The sequence below is a fragment of the Anguilla anguilla genome, chromosome 2 (genome assembly GCF_013347855.1).
Source record: "Anguilla anguilla isolate fAngAng1 chromosome 2, fAngAng1.pri, whole genome shotgun sequence".
In the NCBI taxonomy this organism is placed as follows: Eukaryota; Metazoa; Chordata; class Actinopteri; order Anguilliformes; family Anguillidae; genus Anguilla; species Anguilla anguilla.
Genome location: NC_049202.1, coordinates 25,598,153 through 25,617,017, shown reverse-complemented (window position 1 = coordinate 25,617,017; position 18,865 = coordinate 25,598,153). Strand labels below are relative to the sequence as shown.

The 18,865-nt window shown below is 40.8% G+C and overlaps 1 protein-coding gene across 3 annotated transcripts in view; it reads left to right on the top strand.

Moving 5' to 3' along the window:
• The window catches only part of LOC118220133, a 48,371-nt gene that overhangs the window by 11,508 nt on the left and 17,998 nt on the right, over positions 1-18,865 (top strand). For 2 of the 3 annotated variants that reach the window (XM_035403781.1, XM_035403780.1), the window contains exons 2-3: positions 4,819-5,069; positions 12,843-13,026. In XM_035403781.1, coding sequence (XP_035259672.1) covers positions 4,853-5,069; positions 12,843-13,026 — 401 coding nt within the window. In that variant the 5' untranslated portion in view covers positions 4,819-4,852. The remainder of the gene's footprint in view (positions 1-4,818; positions 5,070-12,842; positions 13,027-18,865) is intronic. The other variant, XM_035403782.1, reaches the window with a different exon arrangement.

Here is an 18,865-nt window from a genome sequence, read left to right as displayed (position 1 = left end):
TGAACACACCCCTGGCAAAGATGACAGCCATGAGTCTTTTCCTATCATTTGTGATAAGTTTAGAGAACACATTTGGGGGGATTTTTGACCATTGCATGTAGAACTTTTCAGAAGCGTTGATATCTTTGGGTTTGCGCTTATGGACCCCCCCCTCTTCAGTTCAGACCACAGGTTTTTGATGGAATTTAAGTCTGGAGACTGAGATGGCCATTGGAAAACATGGATGTTGATTTCACTTAAGCATTTCTGTTTATATTTTGATGTATTTTGATGTATGCTTGGAGTCATTGTCCTGCTGGCCAAGTCCTAGCTTCTTAGCAGAGACAGCCACATTTTCTGCCAGAATTTCCTGGTACTTTGTTGAATTCATTGTGCCATTGATGTAAAATAGTGCCCCTGGACCACTGCCAGCAAAACATCTCCAAAATATCAATGACCCACCTCCACATTTGACCATAGGTATAAGGTGCTTCTCCTGTATGCATTCTCTTTTTCCGCCAAACATGTCGATGGTATGTATGGCCAAAACGTTCAATTTTGGTCTCATCTGACAATAGCACTCTCTTCCAGCCATAACTCCAATGAGGTTTGGCAAGCTCCACATTCTTGGTTTTGTTTATTGTGCTCAGTAAGGGCTGTCTTCGTGCCACCCTTCCAAAGAGTTAGTTGGTATGGAGGTGCCATTTTATGTTTTTTTTTAGACTTGTTGACCGCAAGAAACAAACCAATCTCTGCAATTCTTAAATAGTGATACTTGGGTTATTAATGGCCTCCCTCACCATCTTCCTCACCGTCCGTGGAGACACCATGCACTTGTTTCCTCTTCCTGGCAAATTTGCAACCATTCCATATGTTTTACACCTTTTTATTATTGCCCTTACAGTGCTAAGTGGTATGTTTAACCGTGTATGTCTTTTTTTGTACCCATTACCAGACTTGTGACGGTAAATTACCATCGGTCTCTTCTGAGAGAGGGAAACAACTTAAATACAATACAACTTACTTAAGCCTAAAGTAGCCTATTTATTTATTCTAGACATTTATTCAAGTGATAATATAGTAAGGTTAACAAGGTAAGATTGCTGAAAAACATGCTTCATTGAATAATCCTAAAATTTGTCTTTAGTTTGTTTCACCTATATTTTTGGCTGGACCGCAACAGCCAGGCCAGCCCTACAAACGCGAATGTCTGTGACTGAGTGACTGAGTGATGAAGTTACACCATTGGTTGGCCGGATCACGTGTGTCATGACAACCAAATAAACAACAGCTTGAGTACAGCATTTTCTCCTCAGGCAGAGTGACAAACAGGGCAGAGGATAGGATTACATTGCTGGAGAACAAGAAAAAAGGTAGATTTAACTAGCTAACGTTAAGTTAGATTCTACAGTTTAAATAAAGATTTGCAATATATTCTCTATTGATGTTCATGGCCAACTAATTCTTATTAATAATATATTGTGAAATAAACAGATTTGCAACTATATATGAAATAGGCTAAATATTGCTGAAAACCTGTACCTAGTTATGTATGAAAAAATGTCCTTGTTATCCTCCAGTGGTTATTTTTTCAGTACTTTCGCGATTTTTTTCAGTGCCGGCAAATAAGTCAGAGGTGGCCCAGCGTTAGCTTTTGGTTGCTAAGGGGACCTGTATCGACCACCCCATATAAATGAATGGAACTTGACATCAAGCATACTGTATAAGTGTCCTGTCTTGCATATTTAAGGTTAATATGAGAAAGGGTGGTTGCTATCGGCACGTCCAGGAATCTGTACATATTCACAGTTGTAACCCAAGTCGCAGGACGCAAAATAGTCGTTAGGAAAGCAGTTTGAAATTATGAAGCAACGTCTGTGCCATTGGGTTTAGTGGGTCGCGATGAGATAATTCCGAGCGTGTTGCTTGTCTTGAAGTTGATATAGTAAATAAGGCTGTATTAATGTAACTAAATGTAGGCTATATGTATGTAGTCGATTTTTCACATTTAGACAGTTTGTGTATTTTTACAGGACTTACATTTTAATAGGTAACGATGTCCAGTTCTCTCTAATAAATTACGAAGTAAATACACGTCCCGCCCCTAGGGTGGTCGATAATGTGCTCTTGCTCTAACATTACTTTCGCTAGAGAGGGGCTCAAGGTTCTTATGTGAGAGAATTATCTAACGTTACTCATTCTCAAATGTAACCTTATTAGACAAGTACACAGGCAAGAGTAGTGGAGGCGAGTGGAGCAGGAGAGCAGAGTGAAGCAGGAGAGAGGGCAAAAAGAGATGAGTGGAGAGGAGAGTGGAGGAGGACAGGAGAGAGGAGATAAAATGAAGACTAAGCACAGGCTATCAGGCCGGGACCCTATATGGGTAGACAAGACAAGGTTCCACCCATGGCTCTCAGCCAGGCTGCAGATTTTGCCACCGAGGCTAATATACAGTGCCCTCTGTAAGTAGTGGATCAAAGAGGCACAATGTCTGAATAAATAGATGTCAATAAATATGTTCTAATGTTTGTTTTGCAGTCAAGTGTCATTTTATTTCATATTTTTAAATGACCTATTGATATTCACTCCAATGCCAGCGGCACGTGCGCACCACCCAGGTACAACAAAACCCTTTCCCCCACAGCTGAAAAAAATCCTAGAGGAAACACTGTTAGGTCCAGCCATATACTTGGTTTTTACCTGGTCTTGTTTTTAGGTTTTCTCAACTGAGCACAAATCGAAGTAAAAATTATTGGTTTATCCACTGAAAAATCTTTTTCAGTGATGTTTCTGTATACTTCAAAATTCACCCAGCTGCTGCCGTCAGCAGTCACATCATCAAGGAAGACAAGTGAACAAGTTCCAGTGGTAGCCAAACTTGCCCAAACTGTAACACTACCTCCACCATGTGTCACAGATAAGGGGGGTGCTTTGGATCATAGGCAGGTCCTTTCTTTCCCCAAGTTTCCTCTTTCTATCACTCTGAAACAAGTCAAAACTCATAAAATGAGTGTCCATAAGACTGCATCCAGTATTCTATCCATAGTATATCCATGGTCTGGCATTCCACGAGGGTGGTTAGTTGTTACATTACAATACATTGCTGGATATATACAGAAGCAATGCAGGTTAAGTACCTTGCTCAAGGGTACAATCGAACCTGTGACCTTTAGTTTACAAGACCAGGGCTACGTTTCCCAGAGTCTCCTTAGCGCTACATGGGTCGTAAGGTATACCTCAAGGTCTTCCTTTAGGTCTTGAGCTGTTTCCCAGCGCTTCCTTAACTAAGGTATACCTTCTGAAAGGTATACCTTTAAAAGGGTGGTCTGAGGCACTCGTAAGCTGTCCCTTAGCGATGCACTCCGCTCACCCTGTCGCAGTTTTAGCCTTATTATGCTAACATTTTGCTTTTCAAATCGACAGTTGTACTGCAGTGCGCATCTAGTAGCACATCTGCATGCGAAAATGACATACAGTTTAATATTAACTTTACGAAAATGAATTATCCAATCAACGTTTCTGTGCATAGCACGTCATGAAAATGTTGTCGTTTCACCTGTCTGTTCCCATCATGATGGTAATTAAGTATAGGACCTATCCATTATTCTTGGTTAAACTTAAGATTGTCCAACAGCAAATCAAGGTGGGTGAACATATCATTTTAACAGGTAGGCTTATGCATAAGGCATACCCGGTATAGAATTAATCATGATCAATTTCCACAGACACGCTTTTGTCTTTCATCTACGATCATTTTTGCACTGCAGAGAAAAGTCCACGGGAATCCGTGGATATGCTGCTACAGTTGCCTGTATATTGTGTGACAAAAACAAATTAACATTAGACCTTTGTTTCAATAAGAAGAAAATAATTCACCCATATGTAGCCTATCCTTTTTACTGGGCTTCTAAGAAGTCCCAGACTATGCTCTTTATTTTATTTTTTGTAGCCTATATGTACGTATTTATTGAAACTATCACAAGGTCTCGTCTTGACTCTTAAAGAGATTAGCAGATGATCTTTAGTAGGTATAGCTTCCTCTTCTGCAATATTAGATTGATGTAAAATGATTATGACAACACTTGTTATATTAAAACGTCATTCATAAGCCTTTACAAGTGAGACAATCGATTCGCTTGGCATCGATTGATAAACTTTTCAGCACCACAGTGAAGGCCAGCTCCAACTTACGACGTACCTTTGGAAGTGTCCCTTAAGGGAACTGTTAAGGTATAGTCTGGGAAACACTCGTAAAAAAGCGGTTTCCCTTTTAAAGGTATACCTTAGAAACCTTCGTAAAACGTGAAGGTACATCGAAACTCTGAAACGCAGCCCAGATCCTTACCCATTATACTACACTGCTGCCACTGCCACTTTACAGTAAGGTTATTCCAAATCCTTTAGCAGACAGCCCCATGCTTTAGGCAGAAACCACCAGAACGCTTTGATGCCCCTTGTCCTGATGGTTGCCGTCCTGTTGATTGTCCTTCCAGCTGCAGTTTACAGCCTGTTGTATTCATAACTTCAACAGTGTGCAGCAGTGGAATTATGACTGAAGAGACAAAAATGCAGTATGGTGGTTTGAACAGTCAGAATTGAACCTTAAAGTACCATTGGCTGTATTTATTTATTGCTGTTTCACTGAGTCAGCAATTCACAAAGTCAGATTTGTAAGTGTGTCCCAGAGTGATTCCATTTCGTACACTCCTCACACTGTTTTCTTTCTCAAGTGCCAAACTTGGCGATTTCAGGAAAATATTGTGTGAATGTTTCAAAAAGGGCAGAGGGGACAGATTTTGTTGCTGACAAGGTATGCCATTTAATTTTGTTTCATTACAGCTCTAAACAGAACCCCACCACAAGCTAAAGTACAATGTTTAAAAAGTTGACTCGAATCCTTCTGGAGGAGGTGGATAACAGCGGTGAGCTGAAATCGATCTCCAGTGTCTATGAATCCATGCGCCTGGATGTGCTGTCTGTACTGAAGATTGTGGAGTCCAAGAAGTTTTTCATCTTCAAAACTGAAAGCTACCGTCCCACAGGGTTTAAATTGCAGGATTTACTCCAGGGCATGGACACTGTGGACTTTGGTGAGTTATTTAAGGCCTGGGCTCTTCACTATAAATTTGTTTTAAATGGTTTAATGTGATATGGGAAGATATTTTTAACACATTACTTCAGTCTACTTTTAAGTGCTGATGATCCAAATCTGTGTCTGATTAAGGCAGATACCTACATTGCATGTAGAGTTGAATGGTTCTGAATGGTACTTGACAGCATTCAGCATCGAGCAGAGAACTCTGCAATTGTTTCCTGTGTTTTTGAAGTTTTCCTTTGTTTTTGAGAGTAGCCCTGTGAGGCCTTTTGTTCCCTTTTGTCCTGTTTTGTCAGGTAAAGTCTTTGTTTCACTTACCGTTTGAAGTTTTGAGTTTTTCCCCTCACTCTGCGTTTGGGTCCTAACCCCCCACGCACCCGGACAGAAGGATCCAGCCAGTGCTGGACCCAGCGGAGCTTTTTTTTCTTCCCCCCTCTTCCCTTTTGAAGTTTTTTTTTGTTTTTTAATCATGCCACTGGGGTGGTGGAGTGATCCCGAGGACTCGCCACCCAGCGACTGGGAGCTCGACCCAGTTTTCGCCCTTGAGCCGCCCAGTGCCCGGGGCGGGCGGTCACGGAGGCGTCGTGGTCGGGCTGCCTCCCGGTCGGCCAGACCTCCAGCTGCTCAGCCAGCGGATCCCTGGCCTGCTTCTTTTGAGGGGTCTCGGTTGGTAATATTTCCAGGGCCCGGCCCGCGGGGGTCCCGCGGGTCCCGTCCGGCTGCCCAGCCGGGTTCCCTATGACTGGGGTCTGTGTTCCTGTCCCCTGCCCAGCCCCGACTGCAGGGGGGTCTGGCTGCTCCGCCCCAAGTCCAGGAGAGGCCGCCGCCTGCTCCGCCCGTTGTCCCGCAGGGGCCACCGCCACCGCCGCCTGCTCCGCCCGTTGTCCCGCAGGGGCCTCCTCCGCCACCTGCTTTGCCCGTTGTCCTGCAGGGGCCACTGCCGCCTGCTCTGCCCATTCTTCCGCAGGGGCCACCTCCGCCTGCTCGGCCTGTTGTTCCGCTGGGGCCACCGCCGCCTGCTACGCCCAATGTTTATGCTTTGCCCCCGCCTCGAGCCCCGCAGAGGCCTCCAGAGCCGTCCAGAGCCCCGGAGAGGCCGTCTGCTCCGTCTGTTGTCCCGCTGGGGCCGCCGCGGCCTGCCCTGGCCGCTGTCCCGCAGGCAAAGCCACCTGCCTTGCCCAATGTCTGTGCCTTGCCCAGTGTTCATGCCTTGCCCAGTGTTCATGCCTTACCCAATGTCTATGCCTTGCCCAATGTTTGTGCTTCGCCCAATGTTCACACCTGGCCTAGGGTCCGTGCTCCCCCTAGTGTTCCCGCGCCCCCTAGTGGCCGTGCTCCCCCTAGTGTTCTCGCTCCCCCTAGTGTCCATGCCTTGCCCAGTGTCCATGCCTTGCCCTGTGTTCCCTCGCTCCCTGGTGTTCCGTCACCCCCTAGTGTTCCCTCGCTCCCCCTAGTGTTCTCGCTCCCCCTAGTGTCCGTGCTTCCCCTAGTGTTCCCGCGCCACCTAGTGTCCGTGCTCCCCCTAGTGTTCTCGCACCCCCTAGTGTGTCCAAGCCATCGCTGCCCCTACCCAGTGCCCAGAGACCTCGCCCTATCCACGTTCCCCACTGTGGGTCTGTCTGTTCACCTGCCCCCTTGTCTATTTGTCTGCCCGCTTGCCAGTCTGCCTGTTTGCCCGCATGTGTGTCAGCCAGTTTGTTAGCCTGTCTATCTGCCCCCCAGGCTGTCAGCCCATCGGCTAATCTGTTCTCCCGCCTGTCTGTCGGTGTGTCAGTCTGCTTGTTTTTTGTCCTGTCTGCCCGTTTGTCAGGTTGTGTGTCAGTCCTTGAGTTCACCCCTCTTCTTCCCTGTCTGTCGGTCTTGCCGTGTGCCTCCCCGCCTGCTTGTCCCTTTGTCTGTCCTTGTAGGTTTCCCGGTGTTGTTCCTGTGTCTGTGTCAGTCCGTTTCTGTCAGTCTCAGTCCAGTCCGGTGTTTGTCGCGTCCCTGTCCCTTGGTTGTTTGTTAGTGTGTGCCTCTGATCATGTTCCTGCCCCGTGTGTTCCTGCCCATGTTCTGTTTTCCACGTGCTTTTGGACTTTTGGATTTTCTTGTTTCCTGTGTTTTTGAAGTTTTCCTTTGTTTTTGAGAGTTGCCCTGCGAGGCCTTTTGTTCCCTTTTGTCCTGTTTTGTCAAGTAAAGTCTTTGTTTCACTTACTATTTGGAGTTTTGAGTTTTTCCCCTCACTCTGCGTTTGGGTCCTAACCCCCCACGCACCCTGACAGTCTGGAGGAATTATCATTGTTGTTCCTTTTGCCGTTACATACAGCCCGAGAATACCAGGGTGATAGGACGTGTTACTATCTTCGGTTTACATATACTCTCTGGAACAAGATGAGCCAACCTAAAAAGTTCTCTGACCAGTACTGGCCAAGCAATCCCTCAGTGTAACCAATGGGAGCCACTGTGTGTATGGATTAATTCAATAATGGCGGCAGTGTAGTATAATGGGTAAGAAACTAGTCTTGTAATCTAAAGGTTGCAGGTTTGATTTTCTGGTAGGGTACTGCCGTTGTACCCTTGAGCAAGGTACTTAATCTGCATTGCTTCAGTATATATCCAGCTGTATAAATAGATGCAATGTAAAAAAAGCTATGTAAAAAGTTGTGTAAGTCGCTCTGGATAAGAGCGTCTGCTAAATGACTGTAATGTAATGTAACAAGAACAGGATAACCTCACTAGTACACAACCAGCCAATGGCAAGCTATTATAGTGACAACTGAGAAGCATTTTATCCAATTAAAGTACAATTCTAGTGGTGTATACTGTAGGCTTCTATGAAAGGACATGCATTGTTCCTCATGCATAAACTTTGCCTTAAATTTTTTCAGTATGTATGCTGAGAATGTTACACACCGGCAAAAAAGTTCTTAAGACAGCAGAGGGCATCTTCAGTGAACGACTTCATCCCATTTTATATCAATGAGCATCTAAATACATTCTCTAAATATGTTTATTATTTTTTATTATTGACTGTACTTGTGTAGTAGGCCTGATTTTGACAGATTAATGCAAATTAAGAGCCTAATTGTGCACAGCGGGCTATGATATTATTCAATTGTATTATATTATTTTGCCAAAAGTTGTGTTGAGTGATGTCACTGATCACATGTAAATGTTTTCAATTTTGAGGATGTATGTAACCGTGACGCTCTAAATGATGCCATGGCGCAGCACCATGGCTGATTAGCCCATTAGCAAAAACCCTGAAGCCTATATAATTATAGCCTAATAATAGCCTAGAATAAGTACTAATTTGAATGACTAGGCTAGTCTGTCAGTTTTGACTAATCAAAGCAGCAAACTGCAAAATTGACCTGTTCATAAGAAACACAATGTCCTGTACCCCATCCTGTCCCCAGACAATGCAATCGCTGATCAGTGATTGCTGTGTCTTATATCTCATATCACACATTTTCAACGTACAAAAATGCCAAGTTACTCACACATAGAAGACATACACTGTCTATAACTCATTCATTCACACTGCCAAAATCCAGGCCTGCCATTAAAAGTATTGATATCAAAATGACGCCAAGTTACGGTACTAGAAACAATATAGGCTATCTTGCCTCACCAAAATTAAATAAGATGTATTCCAAAGCAATGCTACCCAATATTTCCTCAATTCTTTCAAGTCACTTGGCCCTGTGTGTATAAGCGTACAGTACATGGACAGGCCAAACATATTTGTGGATGGCTTTCTCACAGTCAAGATAGATTGAATAGGCGTCTATATGTTCAATTTGTATTGGTATGTATGTATTTTGCTGCCCAGCCATTCTGTTGCATGAATGATTGTATGTTTCTTGGTATAAATGTCTGTTCGTAAATGTGAATGTAACATGCTGCGAGGGAAATGTCCCCATGGGGATAAAGAAGTTCTCTATGTATGTATGTACAATATGTATTTTATATGCAGTATTTATTGTACGTAGCAAATATACAATAACTTGTACATTTACTCAAATTCAGTTCAGAAGCAAGTATAAACATATGTTTTCTGGAGAAATATGCCGACTGTAGTTACTCACCAGCAGTTTTCTACATGAATTTCAATGTGATCCATGAGGCAATTTGAAATATTTGACACTTTGATCTGACACAACGTTTGCATGACATTGTAAAATGGTAAGATTACAAAACACAGGGCCAAGTGACTTGAAAGAATTGAGGAAATATTGGGTAGCATTGCTTTGGAATACATCTTATTTAATTTCGGTGAGGCAAGATAGCTTATATTGTTTCTAGTACCGTAACGTAGCGTCATTTTGCTATCAATAGCTACTTTTAATGGCAGGCCTGGATTTTGGCAGTGTGAATGAATGAGTTATAGATGGTGTATGTCTTCTATGTGTGAGTAACTTGGCATTTTTGTACGTTGAAAACGTGTTTTTTATGAGATATCATTTTTTTTTGCAAAGCGTTATTATGAGAGTGAGAAATGCGAAGTGACCCTGTAAGAAACGGTTGTGGATTATGGCTATCGTTGTGTGAATTTGTACAGTCTGATGAGCGTGTACCGTTTAGCAGTTTTGGTTTGCTATATATGTAAAATAGTTCAGAAGGGTGCGGTGGCGTAAGCGTAAACGCATCAGAAACGCAAGTGAAATATGGCCAGTGTAGGTACTCACAGATTTGACGGCCATCCAACGAGCCTTGATTGACAAAAGAATCAGCAAGCCCGTAGAATTAGAACTCCCTAGGTCGCAACTTGTGTACCCTTCTGTCCTGCTCTGTTGGCTGTTATTTCGTGGAGATGCACTTTTAGTGTTTGTAAGGTTTATAAGGCATTTTGATAGGCTTATCTGCAGGTAGGAATCCTCTTCGCTGTTTTGCTAAGCTAGAACCGGAAAACCTGATAGTGGAGAACAGGAGCAGACACATATGTCCCAGCAGGCTTTGCATATGAGAAAATAACAACAATGTGAGATAAATTTTGAGAAATGATGAAATTGCGTAGTTGAAACAATATGTTTTAGCAGAATGGGCATGTAGGGGAAGGTTGACATGATCACAGACTATAGTGCGAAGTAAATGAAGTGACCATGAGCGAGCTTAGTTTCCTTATCGAATGGTATATATAACAGTCTGTATAAAGCATTAGTCCTTAAAGTAGAGGGTTAAGTTATGTGTGAAATCTATTGCACTGATGTGCTTTTTCTCATGTTCAGTAATAGTAGTTATAATTATGAGTGAGTCATGATTTTAAATGTAATGTTTTAATGGGGAGTTGCAGAACGTACATACGTAGTAATTATGTGTATGTGGCTAGATATAAAACAGGGCGAGGTAACATGAATGTAGAAACGTGGCATTTGCTGATAAGAAGGTTTTGTACGGTAGCCAAGTGAAGAAATATAGTTAGTAGAAATGGCACAGTGGTGAACTGGTGTAGGCTAACTGTTTAATAAAAGGAATACATTTGCCGTCATGAAATGCATATGGGTGGCCGTGAGTGAGTTTTGATAAAGCAAATATAAGCGTAAGAAAACGTTGTGTAAAGTGTAAAAGAGGAAATTATCTGCCTGAGGGCGAGGCGGGATTCAATCCTTCAACCGGAGGTTTACCAGTCTGTGACTTTGTTAGTGCAGCACCATGAAATAGCTATGCAATGCGTGAAATATCATTAGCAAACCTGTCTGTGGTTTTAAAGAAGAAAACAGGCCAGTAAGCACAGAAGAGCTCCCATTGAATCCATATGGCTTTGAAATATTGTAGCCGGTTAATAACTGAACGTGCAGACGGTACGTCATAATGCAGTGTATACGTTTGGTGAACGGCGGGTAGATATGGTGCAAAAGCAATAATTGAGAAGTAGTAGACAATTATTAGTGAGGGTAAACGCAGGTTAAAGAAACATGTCCCTAGTTGGGCTTGAACCTAGGACCCCATGTTTGCAAGACTGTAACCTTGCCCACTAGGCCACAGCAGACTAGCTGTTTAAATTGGAAATGTTTCAGAGTAAAAAGGTATGGATATTTTGCGTGTGTATGCACGTTTTTGATTGGGTCGTGTAGGTGAAGATTTGGCTGATGTCTGTAAAATGTCCAATGGGGAGACATGTTGTTAGTGGGATAGGCGGCAGGAAAAATAAGAATGAGAAGAAGAAGAAGGAGAAAACGCAAAATCCCCTTAGTTTGGGGCTTTATTATGTGGACATGTGAAGTTGTTTATGAAACTGTCTGTTGAAATGAGGTGAGAATGTACAGAATTTAATGTTTTTAAGGGCTGAGTGTCTGTGGCTGTTGTGGTTATTTCTGTGGGGAACCCTGAAAAGTGCCAAACTCTCGGTGCTGTATAGGTATGGGGCATGCCCCCGCCAAGGCGTAACTTGGCGGGATGGTATACCTGCCATCCCAATTTGGACAACCTTAACAGACGATCACCCAATCCTACTGGAGTATCAGAATTCTTAATAAATAATTAAAACAACCAGGTGTTGTGTCCTCAGGCTTTTAGTCTCCATTGCATCTTTGCTTGATCTTCTTGAGAAGTTTAAGTAGCCATGCGCTTAATCTTTGTATTGATCATCGTTGCTACATTGGGTGGAGATTAGATTAGAGGCTTTTTTCCCACAAACTTTGGATGATATAGGCCTACAGTGCATGCGGTAACATAGATGACAGTTTTGAGCATCTCAGGCATTGTGGTGGTCAGATTATTTTTCAGAAAGTCGTTTTGAGTGTTGTCTGAACACAATGAAAATGATTCCATTTCAAAGGATTTATGTTACCGTGGCACGCTAAATCTTGCTGTAGTGCAGCCCGACACCTGATTATTACCAACGGAAATCCAGCAGTCAATATAATTATAGTCTAATAATAGCATGTAATAAAAAAGTTCCAATTTGAGTGACTAGGCTAGACTAGTAATTCAAATTGCTAACCGCAAAAGTGACCTGTTCATGAGAAACTCAAACCTCCAATTTACGTGAAAAGATATACGGTGCCTTCGGAAAGTATTCAGACCCCTTCACCTTTTACACATTTTGTTACGTTACAGCCTTATACTAAAATGTATTAAATTCATTTTTATTCTCATCAATCTACACACGATACCCCATAATGACAAAGCAAAAACAGGTTTTTAGAAATTTTCGCAAATTTATTAAAAATTAAAAACTGAAGTATCACACTTGCTTTGTCATTATGGGGTATTGTGTGTAGATTGATGAGAATAAAATTAATTTAATCCATTTTATAATAAGGCTGTAACGCACAAAGGAAAAAGTGAAGGGGTGAATACTTTCCAAAAGCACTGTATCCTGGCAAAAAATTGTACTGGGGTAATATAAAATGGTTATATCACCCAGCCCCAGCTGGAAGGTATAAAAACACATTTTTATATGTTGATGTTGTCTAGATATCCTACTGGCTCTGTTATGCATCAGGAAAAATCTGTCAGCCTACATTGAATAGGTATGGCTCTGATAACAGTAGAGTGTTGAAAACAGCTGTCATTTTTGAACTATATTTTCACAGAAGACAAATTAATTTACATGACGAATTCATTTTTAAAGTTCCTCTATAAAACCAAAGTCAACATGCTAATTTCCCTTAACTGGAGAACACATAAGGTATTCAATGTGTATAAATAAATAATAAATCCAACTGAACCAAGACATTAATTTTGTTTGGAGTCCATCAGTAAAGCAAAACTCTTCTTGCTCTTTTGCAATGGGAAAGTGATGTATGCTTTATGACACGTCTCTCATTTTCATACCCTCTAGGTGGATGCCATCAGGACAGCATAGCAACTGTGGATATAAAGCAAAAATGGGAGGGAAATGCTGGAATGAAAAGCACCTCATCTATTCCCAAGACAGAAATAAACTGTCAGGTGGACATTACTGGCTCTACAACTGAGATAAAATTGGAGAGCATGTCTATGAGCCGTTCTAAACTACAGAACAGGTGAGTTTGCGGTACAAAGTGCCAATAACAAGCCCCATTCAGACTATGAAAGCTTTCCTCTTGAATTTGTTCAGAAGAAATCTGGGTGATTCACCATCACACAGCTGTAACTTGCTAGCTGGTTTCCAGCTTGGTTTAGACTGTGTAGGCATAACATACCATTAAACAAAGTTGGGCTTTAGTCTACTGAGGAGGGCTTTACCTTTTTTTTTGAGAGAGAGACCATGTGGAGCAGCTGGGCAAGCAACTAAATCCATACAGTGCAGTGAAAAAGTATTTGCCCCATTTCTGATTTCCTCTATTATTGCATATTTGTCACACTGAATGGCTTCATATCTTTAGACAAAATGTAATATTGAACAAAGGAACCACACAAAAATTAAAACACATTTAACTTATTATTTCATTTATTTAATGAAAAACGTTATCAAGTTAACAGCCATATCACCTATGTGAAAAAGTAATTTCCTCCTTAAACTTAATAACTAGTTGCACCACCTTTAGCAGAAATAACTGTAACCAAACACTTCCTGTTATCTGATATAAGCTTTTCACATTACAGTGGAGGAATTTTAGCCCACTCTTCTTTGCAGAACTGTTTTAATTCAGACAAATTGGCAGGTTTGTCTAAAGATCTGAAACGATTCAGTTTGGCAAATATGCAATAATTGAGGAAATGGGGATGGGGCAAATAAATTTTCCTGGTACTGGATAACAATATAATAATAATAGCAATTATAATAATTAAGTTTTAAGATTCAGTTTATTACACAAGGACATCCTTCATACCACGGCCGGCGGCAGCTATGGGCAGGGGTGGGCTTAGCCCACCCAAACGGGCGTCTTGCCCACCCAATCAAAAGTTAAAAAAAAAAAAAAAAAAAAAAAAAGACATTTTTTGTTCAGCCAATGGAAAAATAGCACAGAAAATATCAGTACCGTTCCTAACTTCTGATTGGGTGGGAAGCCACAGGTTGAAACAGCTAGTTGCTCTGATGCAGTGTACTGCCAGTTGATTTAATTAGCGGTATTAAAGAGCATATTGCAGGTTGGAGACCCCAGTGAGTCAATGTGTAGGAAAATGATGCAGGAACTAGATGTTCATAAAAATATACATATATGTACACACTAGTGACTTCTGGAGTCGTTTTTTTTTGTGAGAGAATTTTACTTAGGCATCTAAAAGACGCCAACCCGGAAGTGACGCAACAGAAGGGAGAGTGGTCAAGTTGAACAATAAGAAGAATGGATCTCAACGCTAGTTTTGACACAAGAGGTTGTAAATGTTTATGCAAACGCATATGACGGACCACAGCCTTACCATTATGAGCCTGCTAGGTGTCCAAGAAACCAGGCACAGACCAGGGTTACAAGGAATAACGGTCAGAGGAGAGAAATTGAGTTGGTGTGAGGAGAACCAGTGGAGAACTGGGCAGGTGTCTTGGTGAGTGACCAGCGTTAGCTTATAGATATATCCACATTATATAATACCACTAACTTATTTAAAGACATTCAATTTCAAAAATAACGTATATAACCGAAATATTTTGAGCAGTAATACTTACATAGCAATATAACATTTTATCTGTGTTCAGTAGATAGAGACAGAGACAGTAAATCAATGACATAGTCATCCGCTTCTGTTTCGCTCCAGAAAACGATGTCAGCTAGGCTATCAGCAAACAAATGGCTTAGCTATGGCCAGACGTCCTCAATAATAATAGTATTTTCCATGAAATTACAAAAAATTGTTGACAACGTTTCGTTAGGTGCAGCGTCTTTTAATGCTACCCCAGAGTGTGCGTAAGTGAATGCGATGATGAGAAAAGATTTGGTTACGCTGACCTATAAAGCGCTAAACGCTAAAAGCAAAAATAGACATGTTATACATCGTTAGAAAGCTTATACTCTCACCTACTGAGTAAATGAATTGTCAATCAAGCCAGACCGTACTAAAAAGGGCGACAACGCCGTAATCAACACGTGTGGTATTACGCACAGCTATTTTGGAAGGCACCCAGGCGTCACAAATGCGCTTATATTTCACAAACGGATTGTCCAAGACAATATGTGACCACTCAGTCTCAAAAGCGACATGTCTACGCATAAAACCAATGGTAAGGTTGTATGTTTACTCAATATTTAGTCACAGATATTGACTGTAGAATGAACAAGTATCTATGGGCGTTAGCTAACGATATTAACGCTGTGTTCACATCACAACACTGTAAAGTTTGCTATCATGTATCAGGCTATAACAAAACTAGTATTGGTTGTCTAATACCTGCAGGAGTATTTTGTAACAAATGCAGCAGTGAAGTCCCGTCTCTTCACCTGCACAAAACGCACCCAGGCACGAAAGCTAGTGTGCTCGATGTCCTGACAGGCTGGAGTTTGTGCAAATTGCCACAAACACAATAATTTACCATGATGATACATGGTGAAATGCAATATAAAACTACTGAAGAAAAACCAACTCACTATATCACGACCGCTAAGACTCACTACTACTGCACATTGGGCTAATTATGACGCAATGTTGAGAAAAAAAGGCGTTTTTAGGAGCTTTGCTCAAAACGGCCACTAGTTCCTCTGAATTTGTGCCCTTATGTCTTGTAAAGATTATTCAAGCCTGCATTAACTTTTCAAATGGTCATTTACAGACAAGGTTAAGTATATATTTCATAAAAAAAATTTAACCTGCAAGATGGTCTTTAATGTGACGAGAACTGCTATATCAATTTAAGGCATAACACGCGCCCGCGCCCACCAGCACCCCCCCCACCGGACAGCATCCAACAGCACCCCGTCCCCCCATCGAGCGCACTGGATGACACAAATCCTAGTGACGAAACTGCGCCCAAGTTGCCCACCGATTATTTCTACCAGCCCACCCTAATACAGCAGGCTAAAACGGGCCCTGCTTCATACGCACATTCATGACCCCCCCTACATGCGTGCATGATATCATCAGAGTGCAGTCTGTCACACAGCAATGCTCCTGGAGCAGTTATGGGGTTCAGTACCTTGCTTAAGTTAACTTTGGCATTGTTGGTGGTTAATAACATCATCGTATTGCTACTCCACAACTGGAATACACCCTCCTGGTCATGCCAAGGATCGAACCACCAGCCTTCCAGTTGTGAGTCGGCCTCTTAAGCCACTTGCCGCCCTCCCATGTATTTCCATCTCTGTCTGTAGCCCTCTCTGATTTCCTCCTGTCTGATTAAATTTAGAAAAAAACAGGGTGGACTCTCCATTACAAAATTTGCCTCACAGTTTACTAGTCTGTTTAAACCCTGTTATATAACAAGCACATTAGCCACATATTGTCTGTGAGTAATGGTATGAAAACAGGGTTGTTTTTAGGTCTGTCCTTAAATAATTCTTTTTTTTTTTGCTTTTATTTTTATTTTGCAAGCATATGTATACATAAACTCACATGATAAATTTTGGTGACATAGCAACAGACTTCACACAGTTTGATAGTTCATGTCTTAGGAGTTGTTAAAGAAAGAACAGAATACGCGGAATATGAATAAATATTACGATTAGAAAATGTGGAGAAAAATCCCTTCTTAGGTTCGGTGGGTGAGTCGGTGATGCAAGAATAAAGACTAGAAATTATGATTTCTTCTAATAACCTTTTTATTCTCTTCAATCAATAATCCTTTTCATGTACGTAGGCCTACGGGAGGTCTCCAGTACCATAAAGACACATAGAGAGCTTCCTTGCATTATGTTTTACATCCTTTTTATACAACCAGATCTCCTCCTACCCTGATGTATCTTCCCTTTAAAATAACCAATCCCAGCCTAGGTCAAACTTATGTTTCATCAGTTAGTTTAACAATAACTATTATATAATCTTCCATTTTAATCAATAACAGATTTCACTACACACACTTACAGAGGAATGTATATGCATGACTTGAATAACAAGTATTTGTCCTCATGGTTAACAATTGTTCAATCTTCCAGTTCCAAAGTACATGCACTTTACATGCATTCACTGCATGTGGTAATCCAACTGAAATATTGACTCATATACACACCACCATGTTCTAACAAACTATGTTTATATCATTACCGTTGCCGTGATTACTTTGATTTTCATTCATTAATTTTAATAGAATATAATCTATACATTTACTAGATATAGCAAATCAGTTCTTTCTAGGTCAGTATCCTTTCTCTTTTCTTTCAACTCAAAGGTCTTCTGCACAAGACTGTTTCCCAACAGAAGTTACTTACAAAATTCCACTAAGTAAATGTTTACAATTTTCCCTCCTGCAACTGGGGTTCAAAGATTCTCTAGGTAGTATGCATCAGTGTACAAGGAGACCACTGTCTTTCCTTAGTTACAAATTCTTAGACATAACACAGAATATCTATTGTTCTTCAGTGATCATCCCATAATCACATACATTTAAATATATTCTTGATCAGTACAATCTTTAATAAGAAGAAATGTAAAAACATTAAAAGAATGAAGAAAAAACATACTTCCACAAAAATTAATGAATAAATACTGAAACACTTAATATTTTACAGTGCATACAAAATTAAACCACTTGACAGGAGTGATTTATAGCATCTAAATTTTGAAGTTCTTGTGATTCTACCTACATTAAAGCTGCAGTACCTGACTGTGGATGTTATTAACACTACTTGCTACAGTAATACAAGTGTTTTGATATTAGTTATTATATAATGTCTATATGGTGAAAATATGCTTTCAGGTCCTGTGCACTTTCTTAATGAGGTATTTTTTTGTTAAAGGGCAGCTTCCCCTAAATATCTCAATTTTAAAGTTGTATTCATATTTTATATTTTATCTATGATCTAAGAATGTCCAGTACAACTGAGTCTGGAAAAGTCCAAAATGTTTGAGATGTGTTGCTTGAGAAAACAGCATGTCAATTTCCCATTCCAGTTGGTGTACAGCCTAGGTGACAGAATTGCATCAGTAAAATGATCACTTCTGTGAGGTACAGAGGTTTATCATTGTCTATAGATAGAGCTTTATTGTCATTGTTCAAGACAAGAAAATTAGTGCACAGCACATATAGCAAGAGAGGAGAACTGCGGCAATGCGTCTATCATGAATCATTGTTTTGTTTTAGTATTATGTAGCATTCTACATCATTATAAAACATTAGCAATTGTATGCAAAATGTAATAAATAAAATGTAACTGTACAAATTCTGTACCTGTAACACTTTGGGCCATAGTATGTCTCTACTCTATGATAGACATGTATGCATTATACTATGGGCATAATGGACAGTCCAACTTGAGTGTGTTGAGTCTGAATGTCAATGTATCATTACAAAGCTGAAAATGGGTGAAATATTCCTTTGAAGTAGCTGTGTTATGCTACTAAAATGACCAGTAGATAGGTAAACAATCCTTGTTCTACCATGGTTCTGTGTGTTCTATTTACCTTATAGCCTAAATTTTATCCACACTTGCATAACACACAGCACAGGTGGTCTTTATAGTGCATGCTAAATATTTTTTGTAACTTTCTGGTTAACTTGGGTACAACGATCTATTATGAAAGCATTTGTCTTTGTTAATGCAGTCTCTATCTGCTTCTATGCTGATTTCCCTGTTGTCTTCATCAAATTCTATTCTCTACTGTATAGCTAGACTTTCTGCTCATAGAACACACAAGTCAACAATGTACACTGATGCTGACTTCTGAAATGGTAGTTGTGCCAAAAACACAACATCATAAGAGTGTGCTGAGTAACTACTGAGTATCTACTGAGTCCAAAATGAGAGCTGTATGGGGTTTTTGTGCCTGTTTTTTCAGTTCTCTCATTACATTAGT